The sequence below is a fragment of the Elephantulus edwardii genome, unplaced genomic scaffold (assembly GCF_000299155.1).
Source record: "Elephantulus edwardii isolate Elephantulus edwardi_28Jun2011 unplaced genomic scaffold, EleEdw1.0 scaffold00024, whole genome shotgun sequence".
Lineage (NCBI taxonomy): Eukaryota > Metazoa > Chordata > Mammalia > Macroscelidea > Macroscelididae > Elephantulus > Elephantulus edwardii.
In genome coordinates, this window is record NW_006399774.1 from 17,053,025 (window position 1) to 17,075,050 (window position 22,026).

Below are 22,026 nucleotides of genomic sequence, written 5' to 3' on the forward strand. Positions count from 1 at the left end.
CTGCAACCCTCATTCTGGACTCTTATGATAATCATAATGCCCTAAAATATATTAATTTTAAACTATTCTCTCCCTCATCAGCTTCAATGCAGTAAACATAATTTATCCAGTTTTTTGAGTCTCTGTTAAGTGAGATATGGTGCTTTTTGGTGCTTTTCTTTTCCTCCCTCTTGACTTCCACTTCGTTCACATTACTGAGAGATCCTTAATGCCCCCTCCCTTTTAAATGCAGCTCTTCATAACCACCTTCACTGCCTTTGGCTGAGCTAACATACATGTCTTTGTCCAGGGAGCTTAGATGCCCTGGTCCATATGGTGCCGTGCTGCTACCCCAGAGCTGGCCGCTCTCTGACCATTTGAGCTGACCACCAACTACTGTGCAGAAATAAGCCATCTCCTTCCATCTGATTTACAGCCTCTGAAACCTGCTGGAGGGTCAGCTGTGGATTCATTACGACACCACCTCTACAGCTTTGGACTGAACTTATGTAGTGGTATTTGCTGTAGAGAGGTAACTCCTGGTTGCTGTGATGCTAAACACTGTGATACTGATGCATCAAATGTGGTAATGGTCACCCATGGTGGGACAGAGTTTGGTGGAGCTCCCTGATTAAAACTAGTTTGGAAGCAGGAGTGACATCCACTTCCGAAATAGCTTGCCTCCGGAAACTATGAATTTAGAGAAACGATGATAGTTATACAACAGGGTTCAGGTCTCTCCTTCATAAGGACACTATGAGTCCTCTCCTACTTGAGGGCACTTAACAACAACATATTTTGTTTCTTTGTTAAAATTAAGCCTTTCCATAAAATACTTTAAAACATTAACATTATATCAAATCATTTGAAATATTTAAATACTAGATAGATTGTTCTCTCTCTTGTCCATTTTCAGTGTTACAAATCAGTTGTGATTTCATGAAACTTATTAATGACTAAATGATGGGAGTTTTTTAATACCAAAGCAAAGACAACTAGGTTTAAACTCTGTCAGGGACACTCTGAAGGCAATCACTTTCTAAATGCCCCACGAATCATTTTGGGGTTTGTACACTACTAAATTGTTGTTTTTATTAGGCACTGTTGAAGCAATTCCCACCCCAGCCACCTGCATAAACCAGATCGAAACCTTGCCCAATTCGGCAGCATCACCTCGATCTCCACTCTGCTCTGGTCCATAGCTGCAGTCACTGTGCCAGTCCATTTCCTGAGGGTCATCTTTTCCTTCAGTGACCCTCTACTCTTCTAAGCATGATATCCTTCTCCAAAGACTGGTCCTTCGTCACAATATGCCAAGATTATGTGGGGCAGACTCACCATCCATGTATTCTAAGCACCCTCTGGTTGTTCTTCTTCCCAAACCGATCCCTTTGGGTTCTCGGCTGTCCATGGGATGTTTACCAACACCACAATTCAAGGACATCAGTTCCTTTTCAGCCCTCCTTATTTATGGTCCCATTTTCACATGCATATGAAGCAAATGGAGTGACCCTGGCTTGGATCAGGTGTGCCTTAGTCTTTATGGCGACATCCTTTCCTTATAGCATTTTAGAGAAGTCTCTGACAACAGATTTTCCCGTTGTAATAGGTCATTTGATTTCTTGAACTATTTCTTCTGTGTAACCAAGTAAATGAAATCTTTGACAATTTTAGTTTTCCTCATTTGTCACAGTGTTGCCTGTTGGTCTAGTTGTGAGGATTTTTACTTGAAAATTAAATGCATTGGACAAGAACAAACTGGGAGGAGGGTAGAGAGAATAGTGCAACAATGAATGAGTGGAAGCCCAAAATCTCTGTAAATGTTTATGAAAATTAATAAAATATAATTATAGGAAAAAAAAAAGAAAATTAAATGCAATCCGTAGTGCAGGCCGTACTCATCAGTCTAACTAATGAATTAGAGCAGTTTAAATAATGCAGGCTTAAAGATGCACTCACTGTAGATGAACCAATATGGAGTATTTCTTCTTAACATGAAAATCACTTTCCTAGGAGGAGTCTCATATCATCTGTAATGTGACTTTCTCATGAATTTGTACTGCTAAATGTCACATATTATACATGCATGTAGTGGTGATGGTGGTGCGGGCCTGTGGCTTGGCTTGAAAGTACTGAAATCCTATGTACAAGGGGGTGAAATCCACCCCAGCCCTGCACATCTCCACCGTCTTTGCTGTGTTTGAGCCCACTGCTGCGGTCACTGTGTCAGTCCTTGTGTTGAAGGCTTTGCTCTTCCTCATGGACCCTCTACCAAACCTGGTAGTTCTGTGAAGGGACTGGCCCCTGGAGACACGTGGCCAAAGCGTATGAGATGAAATCTCCCCAGCCTCACTTCTAAGGTCACCACTTTTCTTTATAAACACGCTCATTTATCATTGGATAGGGTTGGGTTTTTTTGGTGTTGTTTCTTTTTTTTTAATCAAAGCTTTACAGTTTAGTTGTTAATATCAGTAACATGAGAACATATCTTTCACTTTAAAAGAGAATGATTGAAATATTTCAAATGCCTGTCCCAGTGCCCCATGATTGTACGAGTTCTAAGAGTAGAATTTACAATTATTAAGAATCTTTTAAAAAGAGGAACGTGATGAACTCCCATTTCTCTATTAAAATGGATTTTTGTAGATAAACCTCAGAGTTTTCTTCCATATAATGAGATACTTTTAATGTGGTGTCTAGGAACATCTTCTAAAGTCAATGAAATAAAGTCACCCCTTAGTTGTTGTTGTTTTCCATCAAATCAGAACCGGCCCATCAGTAACTTTCCAGAGGGTTTTCAGAGGCAGTGTAATTGCACAGGAGAGCAGATCCCACGGAGCAGATTCAAACTGTTTGCCTTCAGGGTTGCAGCACAGCTTCTTACCACTAAGCTACCAGAACTCCCATAAATCAGTTATACAAATTTAAATGATTTAAGTCAATCAAATAAAGTCGTCCCTTAGTAGTGATTATAAAAGAATTCTCTCCCACAGATGCTTGTATTACTGCCATTTCTACTGTCTAGCATAGGGTCGCTATGAGTTGGAAACGACTCGACAGCACATAACAACAACAACAACAACAATCGATAGATATTTTAGTCTCCATCTTCCAGCCTATTTTAGAGCACTTTAAAAAGCAAGAACTCAGTTCTTTGGGGATTTTTGATTGTGCTTTAAAACCTGACTGCTGTTTTCCTTCCCTTCCAGGTGAGAGGCCCCCCCACTGCAGGGGCATTTAAAGAAAGACCAACGAAGCCCACAGCATTTAGAAAATTCTATGAGAGAGGAGACTTCCCAATCGCCCTGGAGCATGACACCAAAGGAAACAAAATCGCCTGGAAGGTAAGTTGGGGCACAGCTGTGACAGCCAGCCGCACTCAGTGACGGTGACATCTCCCAGTGCCAAACAGACTTGCTTGGTAAGTCAATAAAGTCCCCTCATTTGTCCCCAAAGGAAGATGGTGGCTTAGCTCTCAGCAGAAGCCTCCTTGCGTCAGCCCGTCCACCTTGGCTAACAATTAAATTACAGCCTGCGCAAAGGAAAATGACAGAGTCGCCTTGCCCGGGAGAACTGTCTGCTGTCCAATCCATCTCTATTTTTATGAGACGCTGGCAGCCCGGCTCGTTCCAGGCAGTCCATCAAAAGATGGAGCCGGTGGCTGGACAGAGTGAACAGAAGCTATTTATCTCCCCCAGATTTCACCTTCCTGCAGGACACTTCCAAATGGAAGCTTTAATTACCTAAATGGATAGGTCAAGATTGCCTGCCCTCTGCAAATGCAGAACAGAATACCAAAGCAGGCCTGGCCCCGTTCTCCAGCCATCCTGGCTTCCCCGGCGTATGTCAGCCGGCACAGTCACTGTCATACGTGGCCCTGTTAGAGACTGACCTCCCCGCCGAAACCATTACATCCCCGACAGCCTTCTGACAAAAGGTTAATTGGCTTCAAAATAAATGTATTGCCTAATGACTCCATTCCAGCGGGGCTGTGTTTCTTTCTAAAAGGCTCGCTGAAGTTATTTGTAAAAACTTGCCAATCCCTTAACTAGAGAAGGCTTTTACATCTCATTTGAAAAATGAATGCTGATCCCTCACCTGCGCCTGCTATTTCATTATTTTTGTTATCAGCGACGTGGCATTGGGGAATTATTTATCAACTGAGGGGCCTCAGCATAAAGACAGCAGAGAACACACACAGGCTGCGGGTCCAGTGGGTGCAAAGAGAAGACTGTCAAAAAGCATTCAAAAGGAAGACGGGGCACGTTGAGCTCCCACGTCCAGCCGTGGAGGCGAGAGGCTAATGTAGGGATTGTTGGTTATTAGTGAAAGATAAAAATGACATTAAAGCAATAAAGGGCCAAATTGAAAGATGTCTCAAAATAAATAGCTTAGGAAGATTCACAGAAATGAGCTGTTTTCATCCTCTGTGGAAAGATTGGAAGAATTGCTTTTATTATTTCTATGGTTTTTTAAAAACATTTTCATTTTCTTATAAAACATGTCTAGCTTTTGAGCACTCATCCAATGTTGTTATTATTCCATTTAGAATTATTCCAAACTACTTGGCAAGAAATTCTGCTGGTTTTCATATTATTAAATCTTGCCATAGATTTCTTAGGGATGAAGAGGAAATTTGAAGGATATAATTATTTGGCTTTTAAATATTTCTATCAGAATATACCTTGTTTTGTGAAAATGTGCATATTTTAAAGAAAAAAAATATAGTCGCTATAACTGCTAGATACCTTTAGACTTAACGTACTTATATATTCCCAAATAGTCATTGGGATTCAGGTGCACTTGTACTAGACGACGCATGGCAATTCTATGTTTGATTGTCTCTGTACTGGTTCATACAAGCTTACACAGTGGGAACTTAATTATATCCTGAACCCTGTTATGTAAAAGAAAAGGACAATTGGCAATTATTTATATAAAATGAGAGTATATTTTGTGTAAATAGTTTTTCATTACATTGGATAATTATAATCTACATATGATACTGATGAAAAATGTATTTACATTTCTTTTTACCTATTCAAATAATTTTGTGAGTAACTTTTAGAGGTGCCAAGAGACCAGAAAAGATTTCTCTTTAGAATCAATTATTAATAATAAAAATATGAGGGGTGTCCATGGACTTTGTCTTTGATAATCCATCAGTAAGTAACTATGTCAACTGCTTTTCTTTCTTATAGTTGTAGTGACTCTTTTGAATTACTATACTACATTGATAGTAGTACTGATTGAGCACTGTGAAAAGGGATTTCAAGTAGAAACAACTTGTCTGGTACGTTAATATACATTTAAAGATGGGTCTCATTCTATACCCTGTAGATTTCTAACTTTTTAAGGTTTGCTAGCCACATTTCAATTAAGTCATTAAAATGTTGAAAGTAAGATTTTGAACTCTTTAAACATCGACGTGTAAGCAGTCTCTCATGTGACTGGCTGTGGATTTGGCTTTGCGGATTTGCTGTAGGAACCTGGTGCCGAGTGGAGGCAGGGAGTGTTTTTAGGAGGATCTTTTCCCAAAGAAGGGACTTGCCTTGTTGGAGGAAGCAGTCCATTGCCAGAAGAAACAGGCAACACCTAATGTACCATACTTCTCTCTGTCTCTGTCTCTCTCTCTCTCTCTCTCTGTGTCTCTCTCTCTCTCTGTGTGTGTGTGTGTGTGTGCGCGTGTGTGTGTGTGTGTGTGTGTGTGTACACAGCCCAGGGCCCTGACAGCCACAGGCATTAAGGTCACAGCTCACTGCTCACCTGCTACTCCTGGCTAGCAGGGCCTTCCCAGGCAAACTCTCCTCCTCTCTCACACCCCTGTGATACGCAGGGGTCCCCTGGGGTTCTGAGAGTGCTGAAATGGTGTGGCTAGCTAGTGGGAAGAGGATGTAGAACTTTGAGCAGAATCTCAAAAAGGCTTCTGCGACTTTCATGGCCATGCCCCTGAAAATGCCTAAACAGCTCCTGTCCAGCAGCTTTGGCCTCACTGGAGGCTGTGAAGTTACTGAAGAGGCAGCTGCCCCGGCCATCAGCTGTCTCTGTGTGCATGCTGGCCAGCTCACCTGCTCATTGCCTGGACATTGTCACCTTGCTGTGGTTTGATGCAGACAGAATCCACTCCAATTCACAGAAACCCAAGCACCACAGGATGGAGTGGTGACTGCCATGCTCTTGACGCAGCTAAAGGCACTGATTAGAAGTAACTGGTTAGTTTTCAGCTGATACTTGGAAGAATTTTTTTAATTGCTCTGCATATAATCATTCATATGCGTTGTGTTTTATTCATGTACTTTATATTTTATGCAATCATCCATATATATTTTATATAGCCAATTACCCTTGCTCTGTGCATATCATCACCCTGTCTTTCCAAGCCTCATTGAGCCTTTCCCTTTCCTTTGCCCCACAGAAACCTCTGGTAGGCCAGGCACTTCCCCTTTTCCTCTTCCTGCTCCCTTTTCTCCTTTCTCTTTTGAACATTACACATTTTCCTTTATTATCCTTTTGTCACAATAGTGGCCTTAGGCAATATTTGTTCTTATATCACTGAGATATTTCCCTCAGCACAATGCTTTCTAGTTTCTCCCGTTAGTATTTTATGAAATCGTCATTTTTTAGAGGTGCGTAGTATTCCATTATGTGAATGTACACCGTTTCACAGTCCGTTTGTTTGTTGATAGTTATTTAGGACATTTCCATTTTCTTCCTACTGTGAATGATGCCGCTATGAACATAGATATACAAATGTCCATTCGTGCCTCAGTTCTGATTGCTTTGGGCTATATTCCTAGTAGTGAAAGAGCTGGGTCGTATAGGATTTCTATGCTCAATTTTTTGAGGAAATTCTAGACTGGCTTCCATAATGGTTGTACCATTTTATACTCTACCAGCAGTACATGAGAGTTCTAATCTCCCCACATCCTCTCTAACATTTATTGTTTGCTGTTGGTAACTTTACTACTGCTGTTGGGGTGAAATGGCATCTGATTATGGTTTTTATTTGTGTCTCTCTCATTGCCAGTGGTTTAGAACATTCCCTCATGTTTCTCAGCCATTCGAACGTCCTTCTCTGTGAAGTCTTTTCATGTCTTTTGCCCATTTTGTGGTTGGTTTATAGTCTTTTTCTGTGGAGGTCTTATAGTGTTCTATAAACTTTGGTTATGAGACTCTTGTCTGAAATGTCATTGCCAATGTTTTTGGTTATTTTCCCAAATCTGTGAGCTTTATTGTTACTCCACTGAATAATGTTTTTGATGCACACAGGGATTTTTATCCCATTTGTTGATTTTATCTGTCCTAGGTTGTATGTTTTTGGCTGTTTGCAAGCCTGTTTATGCCATAAGCCAGGGCTTCTAATTTTGTTCTCATTTAAAAAAATATATATATATATATATAATTAATGTGATATGGATAGAGGGGACTTAGGAAAGAGATGGCAGTCTTGGAGGTGCCAGCCAATCTTTGCCAAAAAGTTTAGAAAGCCTTGCCAAACAGCTGACAGAAATCAATATTTTTTTTTAAAAAAAAGATGACACATCAGAGTGTGGAAATTATTGAAAACTATCATTACTATCACAAGCTAATAAAATTTTGCTGAAGATTTTTCTAAAATGGCTGGAACAGTACATCAGCAGGAAACTGACAGAAATTTAGGCTGGAATCAGGATAGACTGTAGAATGAAGGATTACTCAGGTCAGTGGATTTTGACTGAAAGTAGATAATACCAGAAAGATATTTGCTCATATTTTATTGATTATGCAGAGACTCTGGGATGCATAATAATGACAACATAAGTGACCAAGGATTTCTTGATGGCCATCAGCTGAAGCCATGACATGCCACAATTCTATGACAGAAGATGCTAAATTTTCCCTTATTTTTGTAGAATTTTTTTACCCTACTAGTATTCAGGAGTTCTGGTGGCACATGGATGTACAGGCTGGGCAGCCAATGAGAAGGTCAGAGGTTCAAACCCACTAATATTCCTGCATGTGGAGCATGGGCGTTCTCCTAGCATTAAGATTTGTGGCCTCAGACCCCAGGTGGGGGTCTCCTTGAGTCCGAGCCCACACAGGCGTGCTGGGTTGAGTAAACCTTCAGGACATGCGGGGATTCACTATGTCGTTGCTGTCGTCAGTATGCACAGTGCAGACAGCGGAGGCTAATGAGGAAAATGAGAGAATAAGATTGTCCAGGACGTGAGCAATGGGAACGGGCGGTGGACACTTGCAAGCACGTTCAGACAGCCTGCCAGATGGCCTGCTTTCCGCTCTCCTCCAAGGGGGCTCCTCCTCCCTTTTGTCTCCCTCTTCCCTTTCTCCTCTCCTCCCCCATGTCCTCTTTCTTGGTCTTCCCCCACATTTCCCCTCCTCTCCTGTGTCCTCTTCCTTGGTCCCCCCTGCCCTCTCCCCGTGTCCTCTTCCTTGATTTTACACACACACCTTTTCCCTCCTCCCTTGTGTCTTCCTTGGCCTTCCCCCTCCGCTGTGTCCTCTTCCCTGGTCCCCCCCTTCCCTCTCCCCATGTCCTCTTCCTTGGTCTTCCTGCCCCTTCCCTCCTCACCTATTTTCTATTTCCCTTCCCCTTCTATTTGTCACTCCTTTGACTCTGAATTTTCCCCTGTATGTTTTCCCAGGGCTAGCTTTAGAAAAGGAAGACAGGCCTGTTTACTCTCTTGACAGGAATCTGAAATGATTTAAAATATTTGTATGAATCAACTTAACATAGCAATGATTACTTACACCTTTAATGAGAATCAAAAACTATGAATAATAGCTAACATTATGAAATTTGCCATTTTATTATAAACTTGGATTAATTCCAAGACATTGTTTCAAATTGTGAAATTGTGTGAGAGTACGAGTATAATTAAAATAGTCTCGTCAAGATCTTGAGAGAATGAGTGGGCATAGATATCACCGGCATTTAAGTTTTTAAAAAGAACTGCAAGGTATTATGGATAAACCGTTTTCGCTTATTTTGGAGATGGATACAGTAGCAAACACACTGCAGTGTCTCTAAATTATTTCACTTTGCAGGCACTTTGATGAAATAGATGTTGCCAGAAATCACCTTTCCCCATCTGTCCGTGAAGCTGTGATGTCTAGCAGAGTATGCCAGGCCCTAAGAAGGCCCAGTTACCACTGAACTTAAAATCAACAGGCATAAATATGTCTCAGATATTAGCAAGATTATTTGAATAAGAAATAAATCCCAAATAACTCATGGCTTAATTCTGAGTCTTAATAGAAAGAGTCCTGCTGTAAGTCCCTCGTGGTAAATAACTGCAGTGCAATCCCTAAGGCATGTGCTTTGAGTCCACCAGCTGCTCCACAGGAGAAGAATGGACAGTCCTCCGTGTGAGTTACTGTCCCTGGAAGCCTGCTGGAGGCTCAGCCGTGGGTCAGCTCTGACTTGATGGCACACAACAGCAACAATCTGAATATGATAATAGTTACTTTGGGATCCCAAATAATCCTAACATAAGTGTAACTACAATTTCAGAGTTCAAAGTCTCTCCAAGAATGAGATGTTAAAAATAAACTTTTCTTCAAACCCCTGTCTCTCAGCCCCCAGTGACTCTTATCGGGCAATATCAATATAGTCCTTGTCCAGAGAACATCTTTACTAGAGTAGGTCTATGTTCTCTTTTTATTTTTAACCTTTTCTTTCTCCTTCTGTGTGACTACTGCCTCTGAAAACCCTCTGGAGGGTGAGCTATGGGTCGGTTCTCACTTGACAGTACATAACAGTAACAATGGTATTTCACACTTAATGTGATTTTCAGTGTCCAGTTAGAATGAGATTAAATTAATAAAGCAGACCAGTAAATACATCATGAGACTTGGCATTAGATGGCCTTTACGGATACAAACACAACACACACACACACACACACCTCATTGTCATTAACTTGACCCTGGATCATCACAAACGTCCAGAGCAGGTAGAAGGTTCCTCGGTTTCCTGAGACTACACGTCTTTAGGGGGCGGATTCCTTTTGGGGTTGGAAACACCAAACATTAGGTTAGTGTTCCCGCACTGAACTCACTGTACCACCACGGCTCCTAGATGCCTTCACGCACTGTCAGAAACTTACCTTCCTAAGTGGCCTGTTGAAGATGCAGAAAGATTCACCATGGAACCCTTAGTTTAGTATAGTCCAGGCACGATACAAGTTGATTTAAACTTAAATCATTGTGCTTGGCTTTCTATTAAAGTTGGCTTCTTAAATTAATATTAATCAGGCAAGTTGAAAGACATTTTCCTTCATTTTTACCAATGAACACAAACATAAATGTACTCATTTGTATATATGTGCCCCACTTTATTCCAAAAGACATTTTCATTGTATTGCAAAATGCTATAATGTGCAGGAAAGTTAGCATTCAACAGAATGGAGAAAATTAACCCTGAAAGGCACCCCGCGTAGAATCCATCAAAGCGGCTGAAAGCAGGTGTATCAGGAAATCTTCTCAAGCCAGCTCTTCGGCTTCTATACCAGTGCCTAGAACAGTACTTGGCAGGGAAGAGATTTCCAAGAACATTTGTCAAAGGAATGTAAAGCGTAAGTGAAAAATAAAAATGAGACCATTGCAGCTGAGTTGACTGCATGTGAGCGCAACCCTGGAGGGCAGAACAGAACGGGCGTACAAGCTCTGCAGGGCTGGAGTGCGGAAGGCAGGACCTGAAGTGCCTAGAAGATCGAAGACTGCGGTCTGCAATATGGACTGCATCTCAGCATCAAGAAAACAAAGTCCCCACCACTGGGCCAGGGCACAACATCACGAGAGGTGGAGAAAGGATCGAAACTATCAGTGTTTTCATCTTACTTGGACCCACAGTCAGCACGCTTAGAACCAGCGGCCAGGAGGTAAGGAGACGTAGTGCTTTAAGCCCAGGAGTTCTGGTGGCGCAGTGGTAAGAATCTGCACTGCAGTCCAGAAATCCACCAGCGGCTCCTTGGGAGAAAGATGGGAAGTCTCTTCCCATTAACTGGGACTGCAGTTAACGGCCTTTGAAAACACGCTCACCAGAGGGTCCGCTATGGGTTGGTCCTGAGTTGATGGCACACAACAACAACATTTGCTTTGGGCAAGTCTGCTGTCAGGGACTTCTCCAAAGTACAGAAAAATAATGATTCCATTTGAGGACTAAGGTGTGCCTGATTCACACCACTGTCTTTTCTGTTCCTTACTATGTATCTGAGAGCAAGACAATGAGTAAAGATGATGGAAGATTTGATGCGTTTGAGGAGAGTACTGAATATTCCATGGGCTGCCAGAAGAATGGAGAGGCACGTCTTGGAAAAGGTGCGGCCAGTGTGCTCCTTGGAGGCAAGGGTGGCAAAGTTTCGTCTCTTCCACTTTGGACAGATTACTAGGAAAGGCTATTTCATGGCAAGAGATGCCATGCCTAGAAGGGCAAAGGATCCATGAAAGAGAGGAAGAACCCCAACGAGAAGATGGGTCAACCTGATAACTGCAGCAGTGCACTGAAGTGTATCAGAGATGTGAAGGCGGCACAGGACAGGACAAGACAGGACAGGACTCGGACCGTTGTTCATAGGGTAATTTGATTCAATGGCACCTAACAACAGCAATAATCTTTAAGGAAACCGACGGTTACATGTTTCTCCCACAGAGCAGCTGGCCTGTAGGAGCCATTGACCTTGGGGCTAGTGGCCAGAGAATTTTCAGCACTGTGTCAGCAGGCCTCTACACACGCCTACAACTCTTGTCTCATAATGTGATACTCCAAATGCCTGTGTTTCAATAGGAACAACATCCATTGTACTAAGAACCAGGAATATCTCGATCTGAATGAAGAAGACCACAGATGCCAACTGGGAGGGATGTTCACATGATCTGTGCAAAATACTCCCTAAAATTCCCCTTAGCTTATGACTAACATTGTCCCAATGACTACTGGCTTCTCAAACCTTACTTTCAAAATGGTGAACATCTTGGTTTTTCTTTCTAAATGGAAGAGTCTCTGAATTAGATGCTGTAGTAAAGAAAATGCTGTGTGTAACTTAACAGGGCGCTCAAACCCGTCTAGAGCACTCCACTGACACTGTGTACAGTGCCTCCACAAGGGGCTGACATCCACCCAGTCGCTCATTCGGGACTTGATCTTATATCTCTACTTGAGCACAGGCTTCCTGCACTATCCGAAAATATGAAACCATTTATGAGCAAACGCTGTAAAGTCAAGAATAATTGTTGTTGTTAAGTGCTATTGAGTCGTAGGCGACTCATAGCGACCCTATGAATGAAAGACCTCAACACTTGTATAACTTTTATCAATTCTCCAAGTCCATAGGGTTTCCAGAGGCCAGCTATTTCAGAAGTAGATGCCACTTCTGCTTCCAAGCTGGTTTTAATCAAGCAGCTCCACCAAACACTGTCCACCATGGGTGACCATTCTCATGTTTGGCACATTAATGTCACAGTGTTCAGCTTCACAGCAACTAAGAGTTACCTCTGTACAGCAAGTGGACAGACCAGGGCTATATGACCTAGAAGAATGTTTTACCAAAACCAAAAATAATAATTACCATCAATTCATATATTTAAAAAAATGTTTGCATGTCCCTAGATCCCCAGAATAACCTACCAAATCATAGCAGACACCTAAGACATAAAATCACACTATCACACAGTGTTGAGGGCCTCTGTCTGGAGTAGTGATGGTGTCCTGTGGGGAGGCTGAGTGTGGTTCAGGGAGGGAGGCGGGGAGCCTGATCTCTAGGCACCATGGCCTTCAGTTACCCACTTTGCAGCAGACCCTGCAGGCTGTGTGGCTTGTCACCGCTGTCCATGGGAGCAGGGAACATCTCGGGCTTTCTTCTGGTTATTTACACAGGTCCTCGTGTTCAGTCCACAGAAGCTGTGAGAAGCCCTCTTGACACGTGGAGGACACCTGTTTTCGCCTTTGTTCTGTTCTCAGTCACTGCTGCTCATGAAGTATAACAAGGCTCTGTCAGCCAGGCTGTTGTCTTCGATGGAGCTGATGTTTTCTGTATGCAAATGTTACTGGGCACAATTATTGTTAAACTATGTACCAATCTTAGAATCAGCACCAAACCATGATAGTGCCTCAACTGCAAATATCATTGCATCTTAAAACGTCATACTATATTCTTTTTAAACAGTTCTCTCCCTCATCTGTTTCAATGCAGTGTACATTCCTTACCCCTTCTTTTCTTAGGTTTGCCCCAACTCAGATGTCAGTCCCGTTTTACATTAGTGGTATTATGCAGTATTTGTCCTTTTGTGACTGAGATGTTTCATTCAGCATAATGTCCTTCAGGGTCATCCATTTTGAATAATATTTCATGGGTTGTTTTTCAATGCAGCATAGTATTCCATTGTGTGAATATACCAGAGCTTCTCTATCCACTCATTTGTTGATGGGCACTTGGGTTGTTTCCAACTCTTTACTATTATGAACAAAGCCGCAATAAACTTGGATGTGCATATATCTGCTTAGGTGGCAGTTCTGGTTTCTTTAGGGTATACTCACAATAGTGGAATTATTGGGTCAAGTGCCATACCACCTTCCATAGTGGTTGCATCATTTTACATTCCCACAAACAGTGAATCAGGGTTCCAGTTTCTCCACAACCTCGCCAGCATTTGTTGTTTGCTGCCCTGTTGAATTTTGCTGTTCTTACTAGGCTAACATGATGTCTCATAGTTTTGATTTGCATCTCTCTTAGAGCTAGGGATTTTAAACACTTCTTCATGTGTTTGTTTGCCATCTGAATGTCTCCTTTGGTGAAGTGTTCATATCCTATGCCCATTTTTCAATTGGATTTTTTTAACTTTATCTTGTTGTGGTGCTCAAGTATTTCCCTTATAAATTCTATATATAAGAATTTACATATCTTATATAAATTCTAGATATAAGCCAGACATGTCATTGCCAAATATTTTTTCCCAGTCTTTGACAAGATTACAGAAAAAGAAAAACATAGTAAAATGGACTGAGGACATGGGGGTGGGGGAGATTGTATAACAATGAAAGAATAATTTTTTTTCCCCAAAGATAAAAACAAACTGGGGGAAGAGATGGTCAGAGAGGAAGATGTGCAACAATGAATGAATGGGGGGAAAATTAAATCGAAAGAATATGCTGTAAAAAAATACATATGTGGCATTAAAAAAATCAATAAAAAACCAACCTCCGCCCCAAACATCATACTGTGAATCATACTATGATTGGGTACCCATCCATCAAACAGGAAAACAAAAAGCAGCAGCTCTTTGCCATCAAGCAGAACCGACTCAGCTCACCCTCCGGTGGGCTCCAAGGCTGCCAGTCCCATGGGAGGAGGCTCTCAGCTTTCTCTCAGAGCTCGGGGTGGATTTGAACTCTGAAGGCGATGGGGCCCTGGAGTTAGCACAACTTTCTACAGACTGTGTTAGCACAGCTCCGTTCCGGTCCAGGAACCCTCACTAGATTATTCACAACAATAAATCATTTTGATTTTTAATTTTATCCCCTTGAATTTCAAGATCTTTTTGTTTTGATTTCTTATTATTTCAATAATAATAATGGTTTTTTACTTTACTATCCCAAGTCAAACCAACACTTGATTTTTTAAATCTTACCGGTAAATGTATTTAGGATTTGAATAGTGTGTTTCACAGGAAGAAGAATGAATGTTCTCTTGGAATGGGTCCTGGTGACTCACTCTTTTGATAACTGCAAAAGCTTGAGTTTAGGGAACGGACCTTCGCCGAATTTGTAAGGCAAATTTTGCAAGAGAAATGACAATTTACCTGATTTCTATACAAGAGAGCTGCCACGTTTTCACTGTTAATTCCTTTGTGGTTAATTAATAGATGGAGCTTGTTCGAGAAGCCTTGGAAAAATGATCCACTGGCAGTGAATGCCCTGTGTTTTAGGAGGAGACTGCACGCACACACAATTAACGCCACTCTTCTTTCTGATGCAAATTGTGATCTCTTAAAAGCACAGATGAAAATGCCGCCATGTATCAGAAATATCTTTAATTTAAATTGGCTAGATGACCTCTGAAAGCCAGATGAAAGATTTTCTGCTGAATGGGCTGGTGCTCCCTGCTGCCCATATAATTTATGTGGGAAATTAGTGTGAATGGTTCACTTTTATGGAGCAGTGCTGCTTGTAGCAAGCCTGCAGAAACAATTTTCCCCCAAGCCTCCATCTGTTCTTCAAACTAGGGCATATGCCATCTCATCGAGCTTGAAAGTCAACTGATTTATAACTCCTGAAAAGTGCATAGATTGGAAAGAAAGGTCGGCTGCCGCCGAGTGACAGTGATTTGTTAGGCACTTGGCTAAGGACAATTCACATTACCAGGGACCCCGGGGAAACAAGCCGTGTTGTGAGGCCCACGTCTCAGCAGACTGACAACTGGAAGAAAAACAAACCGCTCTTGCTGTCACAGGAAAGGCTCACCCCTGTGGACCAGGAAGAGGGGCTCAGAGTGCAGGGCAGGGACGCTGGGTGATGGTCGTGGGTTCCTCTTCATGAAGCAGTCGGATTTGCTGTCATCCTCCCAGCTAAAAAGGCTGCCGTCTCTGAAATGCCAGCCCCCTCATCTAAACAGAAATGTCTGCTGTTTCTTGTCGGGAAGTTCTACTTGGTGCCACAAATGGGACTTTGATCAGCCTCCCATATTTCCATTTCTTCTTCTATTAGTAAAGTAGTGAATGGAGTCCTCTCTGTCATATCCCATGCCTTACATTCCTTCTCTTTGCTGCAGCTCTGTTGAGATCAAAAAAGTCTCTCTGGTTGTAAAGGGGGTAGCTAAGAGGTCAGAGGTTTGAATCCATCAAAGGCTCCAAAGAGAAGGATGGGCAGTCTCCTGTAGAGAGTACTGCGTAGGAACGTGCATGGAAGACTGCTCACGTTAGAGCTGACTCTGTGGCGATGGGATGGAGATCAGGAGTTCTTTGACAGGTGACAAAAATCATACAGACAGGATTGGAAGAAAAACAGTTCAGTGTTGGTGTGGTGTTTTCATTTAGGGGCGTCAAGTGTGTCTCCATGTTCAAGGTTTATGCATCATGGGGGATTTTAAACTGCTGATGTTGTATTCACAGCTTCCTATTTTCTTTAGACAAACTAGAAATAAAATGCCAAAGAATAATCATCTCAAGTTTTACTCAAAACTTACAAAGTCATTTTTATTCTTTAAAAAGAAACTAGATGATATAGATCTAGATCTAGATCTAGATATAGATATAGATCTAGATCTAGATATAGATATAGATATAGATACAGATATAGATATATAACAAAAATTTGACCTCTCAACATTTTTCACATGTACAGTTCACTGACATCATGCATATAATTCAATCATCATCCCAAATTTTTCACTTTCTTGATTAAAAAAAAATGTCATAACTTTGAAAGGTCCAAGTAAAATGAATTTTAGTAGAAAAATCAGGTAAACTCATAAAATGACCCATAGAATTTTAACCTCATTGTGCTTTTTAAAGCTGTAGTCATACTGTTGAAATGTGTATGTCTATTTCATAAAAAGGAAGATACTGAAAAGTAGAAAGAATAAATCAATTATTGTTTTACTATTCACTGAATATGCCTATTAGATTTTTAAAAAATGTTTGCATTTAATTTTCATTTAAAAAAATATATCCTACTTAAAATTGTGTTAAGTGACATGTAAATTTTTTATATACTCTTTCTGTTTAGTTTTTTAATTTCAGTTTTTATTTTCTGACCTTTTTCATTTATAAGTAATGTATACTTATTGTAGAAAATTTGGGAAATGGGTAATAAAAAGGAAAATTAAATTAATGTAGAGAAGATCACTTTTAATACACTGGGATTTTTGTTCCATGTTCTTCCCTAAATGTATGTTTTTTATATTGAGCCTATTTCATATGTAGTCAGGAACATTCAAAGAGAGGACATACATCATAAATCAAATGAACACACAAGTATTAGTCTCCAGTTTAACCATCTAACAAAGAACGAACAATCTCTGAATGTTAACACACAGGCCGAAGCCCTCAAAGTCCTGAGTCAGAACCATCTGAGGTGTTTGGTCACTGGGAGCAGGTTGTTAGCATATTTTTCATGAAAAATCACTTACTCTTACATCAAACCACATTGTACCCACAGGTGACCCTCCTGCAGGTTCACATGGGAAGAGATTACCCATCTTTTTTCTGTGAAACGGCTGGTGGATTCGAACCTGAGAGAGACGCTGCCTTTTTGGGTTAACAGCACAGCTCCCTATGAACTACTTACTCCATTAGGGCTGGTTAAAAAAAAATAAAAATCACTAAATGAATAAAACTGCTTGCTATTGGAAAGTGTGAAAATGGAAGATGGGAGTTGAGTCATTATAAAGGCACCTTCTGCCCCTAATCTAAGACATCTCTCTTACAACGAAGGATCCTTCAGATTGTCCATCAGTGAATGAAGGAAAACCCATAAGCCCATACATTCATGCATTTGTGATTTTCCAGTTCCTGTTTACACTCATGTCTCTGTATGTTACTGAGAATCTCTAAGCAAGTGTATAGAGATACATGGATTGACTATTTCTGAGCCCTTAACTCTCTGGTAATGGCATTTTTCTATGACACAGGTTGGACAGTCTCCCCTCTGGAATTTACAGCTTCTGAAAACCCACTGAAGGGTCAGCTATGAGTCAGTTCTGACTCGATGGCACACAATAACAACACATGTTAACTGCTCTCAAATTCTCTACAGAGTGCGGTAGCATTGCATTCTTCAGGTGTGGCTGCTGAGAATTTTAAATGAGGGGTTTGGTTTTAATACTTAGGTGGCAATCTGAGGGGTTTTGTTTGCTGATTTGTTTTGTTTTTTACTATCTTAGTAACTACACTGCTTTTCTATAATTACAAATTAAATCCATGAGGGTTTTTCCCCCCTTTTTGTTGATTCTCCCTTTAAAGTTTCCTTTAGTATAAGCTTATTTTTTCTACTTATATGAAACATTTTTTTACATAAGAAAAGTTTTCTTCTATAATTTCATGACTATTATTTTTGCCAGCATTTTTCTCTTTTCTTTCTTAGAACAAACACTGTATCTATACTGTAATTTTCTTTCCTGTTTCATCATTTGTGTCATTGTCTCATTAGATATTTTTGACTTTATTTTCTTAAATTCCTAGGAGGGCGGTCTAAAACATTTACTTTTCCTTATTATTAGCTTATTTATTATTGCCTCAAGTTTAGCTTTTACTTCTAGCAAAATATATTAGTCTCACAAATCTCCCTTATTTTGCCTATTTCTTCATGCATATAAACTTTGGCCTAATAATTATTGTACAAGAAATAAAATAACGAGAGCCAGAGTGTTTTTTGAAGGCAAGAATGATGAGGCTTTGCCTCACATACTTTGGGCATGTTGCTAGGAGAGGGACATGATGCTAGGAAGGGCGGAGCATCAAACAAGGAGAGGAAGACCCTCAACCAGGTGGATTGACACGGTGACTGCTGCAATGGGCTCTTGTGTGTCAGGAAGTGAGGGGATGGCACAGGATAGAACAGGGTTCAGATCTTTTGTTCATAGGGTCACTGTGAGTCATACTCAACTTGATGGCACCTAACAACAACAATAATATAATTATGTACAAAGTCTACAGAATTGTAACTCAGACAAACAGAGATAAAAAAAAATATAAGTTACAGGATGTGGAGAGATTGGAACTCTCATATTATTTCTGATGGGCTGTAAAATGGTGCAACCACTCTGGAAGGCAGTTTGGCATTTTCTAAAAAAGTTGAAAATATTACCAGTGATTTTGAGCATTTCTTCATGTGTCTGTTGGCCATCTAAATGTCTTCCTTTGTGATGGGTCTTTTCGTATCTTTGGCCCATTTTGTAATTGAGTTATCAGACTTTTTCATATTGAGTCCCTGTAGTATTCTGTAAGCTTAAGAATACTTGCTTCCAAGGAGCAGCCTGGTTTTACCCTCTCTAGGACAAACTTGTTGACTTTTCTGGCAGTTCATGGTATATTCAATACTCTTCTCCAGACTGTAGCTCAAAGACACCAATTTTTCTCCTATCATTCCTAGTTATTGTCCAGCATTCTTGACACATAGCAAGTCATTGCAAAGTCGACAATACACATTGGTCTTTAGACTGACATTGTTGCTCTTCAGTTCTCTGGAGAGGTAGGACCCTGACAGCAGACTTTCCCAGTGCGATTTTTCTGGCTGCTGGTACCAAGTGTTGCCTGGGGAGCCAAGCAAACTAAAGCTGTTAACAGTCTCAATCTCTTCACTGTCTATCAAGATGCTGCCAATTGACTCAGTGGTGAGAATTTTTCTTTGCTTGATGCTGAGCTTCAGTTCATACTTAAGACTGCAGTCCTTGACCTCCTACGGCAAGCTCTTCAGGTTCTCCTCAGTTGCAGCAAGCAGGACTGTGTCATCTGCATAATGCAGATTGTTGATGGGTCTTCCTCCAATCCTGATGCCACATTTCTCCTAGTAGAGATGATCTGTTCTGCATATACATTGAAAAGGTATGAAGATAAGACACATTCCTGGCATACATCCTTCTCTGATGTTGAACCATGCAGTGTTTCCTTGCTCTGTTCTGATCTAACTATAGATTTCACATAAGCACAATCGAGTTTTCTCTGCTGATGTGCTGTTCCAGTCATTTTTTGGGTTATCTTCAGCAGAATCTTGCTTGCATGTGATATCAATGATACTGTTTGATAATTTCCACAAAGTGTTGGGTCGTCTTTCTTTGTCTTCTCAGTGCTCTAGTGCAATATTCAGATTCTCTTCTGATATCCATCTATCTTGGTCTTTTCTTCCTCCTATGTCTTTGCAATGACCTTTTGCATTCTTCCTGGATGATATTCTTGATATCCTCCTACAGTTCACCTGGTCTTTGCTCATTAGTGTTCAAGGCCTCAAACCTGTTCCTGAGATGGTTTTGAAACCATTGAGTGTAACAGACTCAAGGTCAAATTTTAGTTCCCATGGATTTGATTTCATTTTCCTTAGCTTCAGCTTGAACTTGTATCTGAGTAGTTGGTGGTCTGTTCCATAATCAGTACCTGGCCTTGTTTTCACAGCTGATACTGAGCTTCTCCAGAATTCTTTCCACAGATGTAATCAATCTGATTCCTGTGCATACCATCAGGTGAAATCCATGTGTACAGCCTGCATTTGTTTCTTATAAAACACATTTGCAATGAATAAATCATTCATAGTGCAAAATTCCGTCATTCTATCTCCAGCTTCATTTCTGTCACCAAGTCCATGTTTTCCAACTACTAATTCTTTTTCTTTGTTCCCAACTTTTACATTCCAGTCACCCATTATTAGTGTTGCATCTTGATTGCATGTTCAATCAATTTCTAGCTGCAAAAGTTGGTAAAAATCTTCTATTTTCTCCTCTTTGGCTCTAGATGTTGGTGCATAAATTTGAAAGCTATCCACTGGACTTCCTTGGATACTATCTTGTCACTTACCACATTATATTTCAAAATTGATCTAGAAATGGCTTTTTTAATTATGAAAGCAATTCTATTTTTCCTCACCTTTTCATCTTCAGCATAGTTGATCATATGAACTTTTGACTCAAAATGTTCCATGCCAGTCCATCTCAGTTCGCCAATACCTTGTATATCAATATTTATGTGTTCCATTTCTTAACAATATCCAATTTCCCCACATTCATGGTTCTTACATTCCATGTTCTTATCACTAGTATCTGCTTACAGCTGTTCCTCCTCCTATGTGTTTCTATATTTGAGCTCTCAGCCTCACTTGCTATCTTTCCTCCTTAGTAATTATGTTCTTACACTTAATTTAGCAGTCTCTAGAGTCTTTCCCAATTTAACCAGTTTCCTGTTATTGAAAATTCATTTTTCCCTTCAAAATTTTGCTGTTGTTGTTGTTGTTGTTGTTGTTGTGTAGTGTTGAGTCAGTATTGACACATAGCTGACCCTCCAGAGGTTTTTATCACTGGAGGGGAGAGTGTCCATCCTTCTTTCTTGGAGTTTTATGACAGTGCTATTATCAGTGCCATTGTATACATTATATGCATTTTAGAACATAAACTTACTTCACTGTTCCCTATGGATAAAAATCTTACTTCTTTTATGTCATCATAAGGGTTTCTAGTCTTATTGAAAGAAGATTTGACTTATTGAATCCTTGGAAAATATCTGCTTCTAAAAATACCCACTGATTTTGGAAGCAATGATTTTTAGAAAGACTTCTACACAATCTGTATTGTAAACTAATAGTCCACTTCTTTTGTGCAGAATATTTGTATGATTCATATATTTGTAATTGTTCATACTCAACTTACCCTCAGTACACCATTGGAGTTGGATAAGAGACCAGTTCTTTCATGTCTTGGCTTCATTCACCGTTTGCTCGAACACCAATGGGTCCTTCCACAGGTGCACTTACGTAGACTGCTCAGCATGTAAATAGTACCTCAGATCACAGGTTTCACTTGCTCCTATTCTGTGGGCTTCAGTGAGGGTCCTTTAGAAATCCGGCACTTCAAACAAATGCAGACCCCAATAATCCCCAAAATGCACAGCTTCCTCCGCTCTTTTCCCTCTGCCCTTTCCTGATGCATTTGCTTTTTGTGATGTTACTTTCCAGAACCACATACAATATGTTACTGGGAGTATCACTGTTTCCTCCAGTTGTTCTCTGATAGTTAAAAGTGTGGTATGTGACATTGATGGAAATGAGACTTGGAAGTTGGTGGCACTTTATCTTAAAAAGTAGTTACTTTTTACTTCATGGTGGCAGGATGGTAGTTAAAAATCCCTTGTTCCTTTTCTTTTTTATTCTTTTTTTCTAGACCTTATTTACTGATAGGGGAGCAGAAAACCTAAGAGGGATGAGAAAAGGCACTCCCCTACTTTTGGGTGAATGCCTCTGTTTACACAATATGAGTTGCCTCTCAGTTGTGATGTTGCTGTCCAGCCCTGTTGACCCCTCTCACAAGAACAGACCCACTGCCATCGGGTAGAATCCACGACGCAGAGGCCATC

At 40.6% G+C, this 22,026-nt stretch overlaps 1 protein-coding gene across 1 annotated transcript in view; it reads left to right on the forward strand.

The window, feature by feature from the left end:
• Positions 1 to 22,026, forward strand: part of PACRG (PARK2 co-regulated) — an 870,811-nt gene that overhangs the window by 161,179 nt on the left and 687,606 nt on the right. Inside the window, exon 2 of the mRNA XM_006882777.1 lies at positions 3,189 to 3,323. Within this exon, the coding sequence (XP_006882839.1) occupies positions 3,189 to 3,323 (135 nt within the window). The remainder of the gene's footprint in view (positions 1 to 3,188; positions 3,324 to 22,026) is intronic.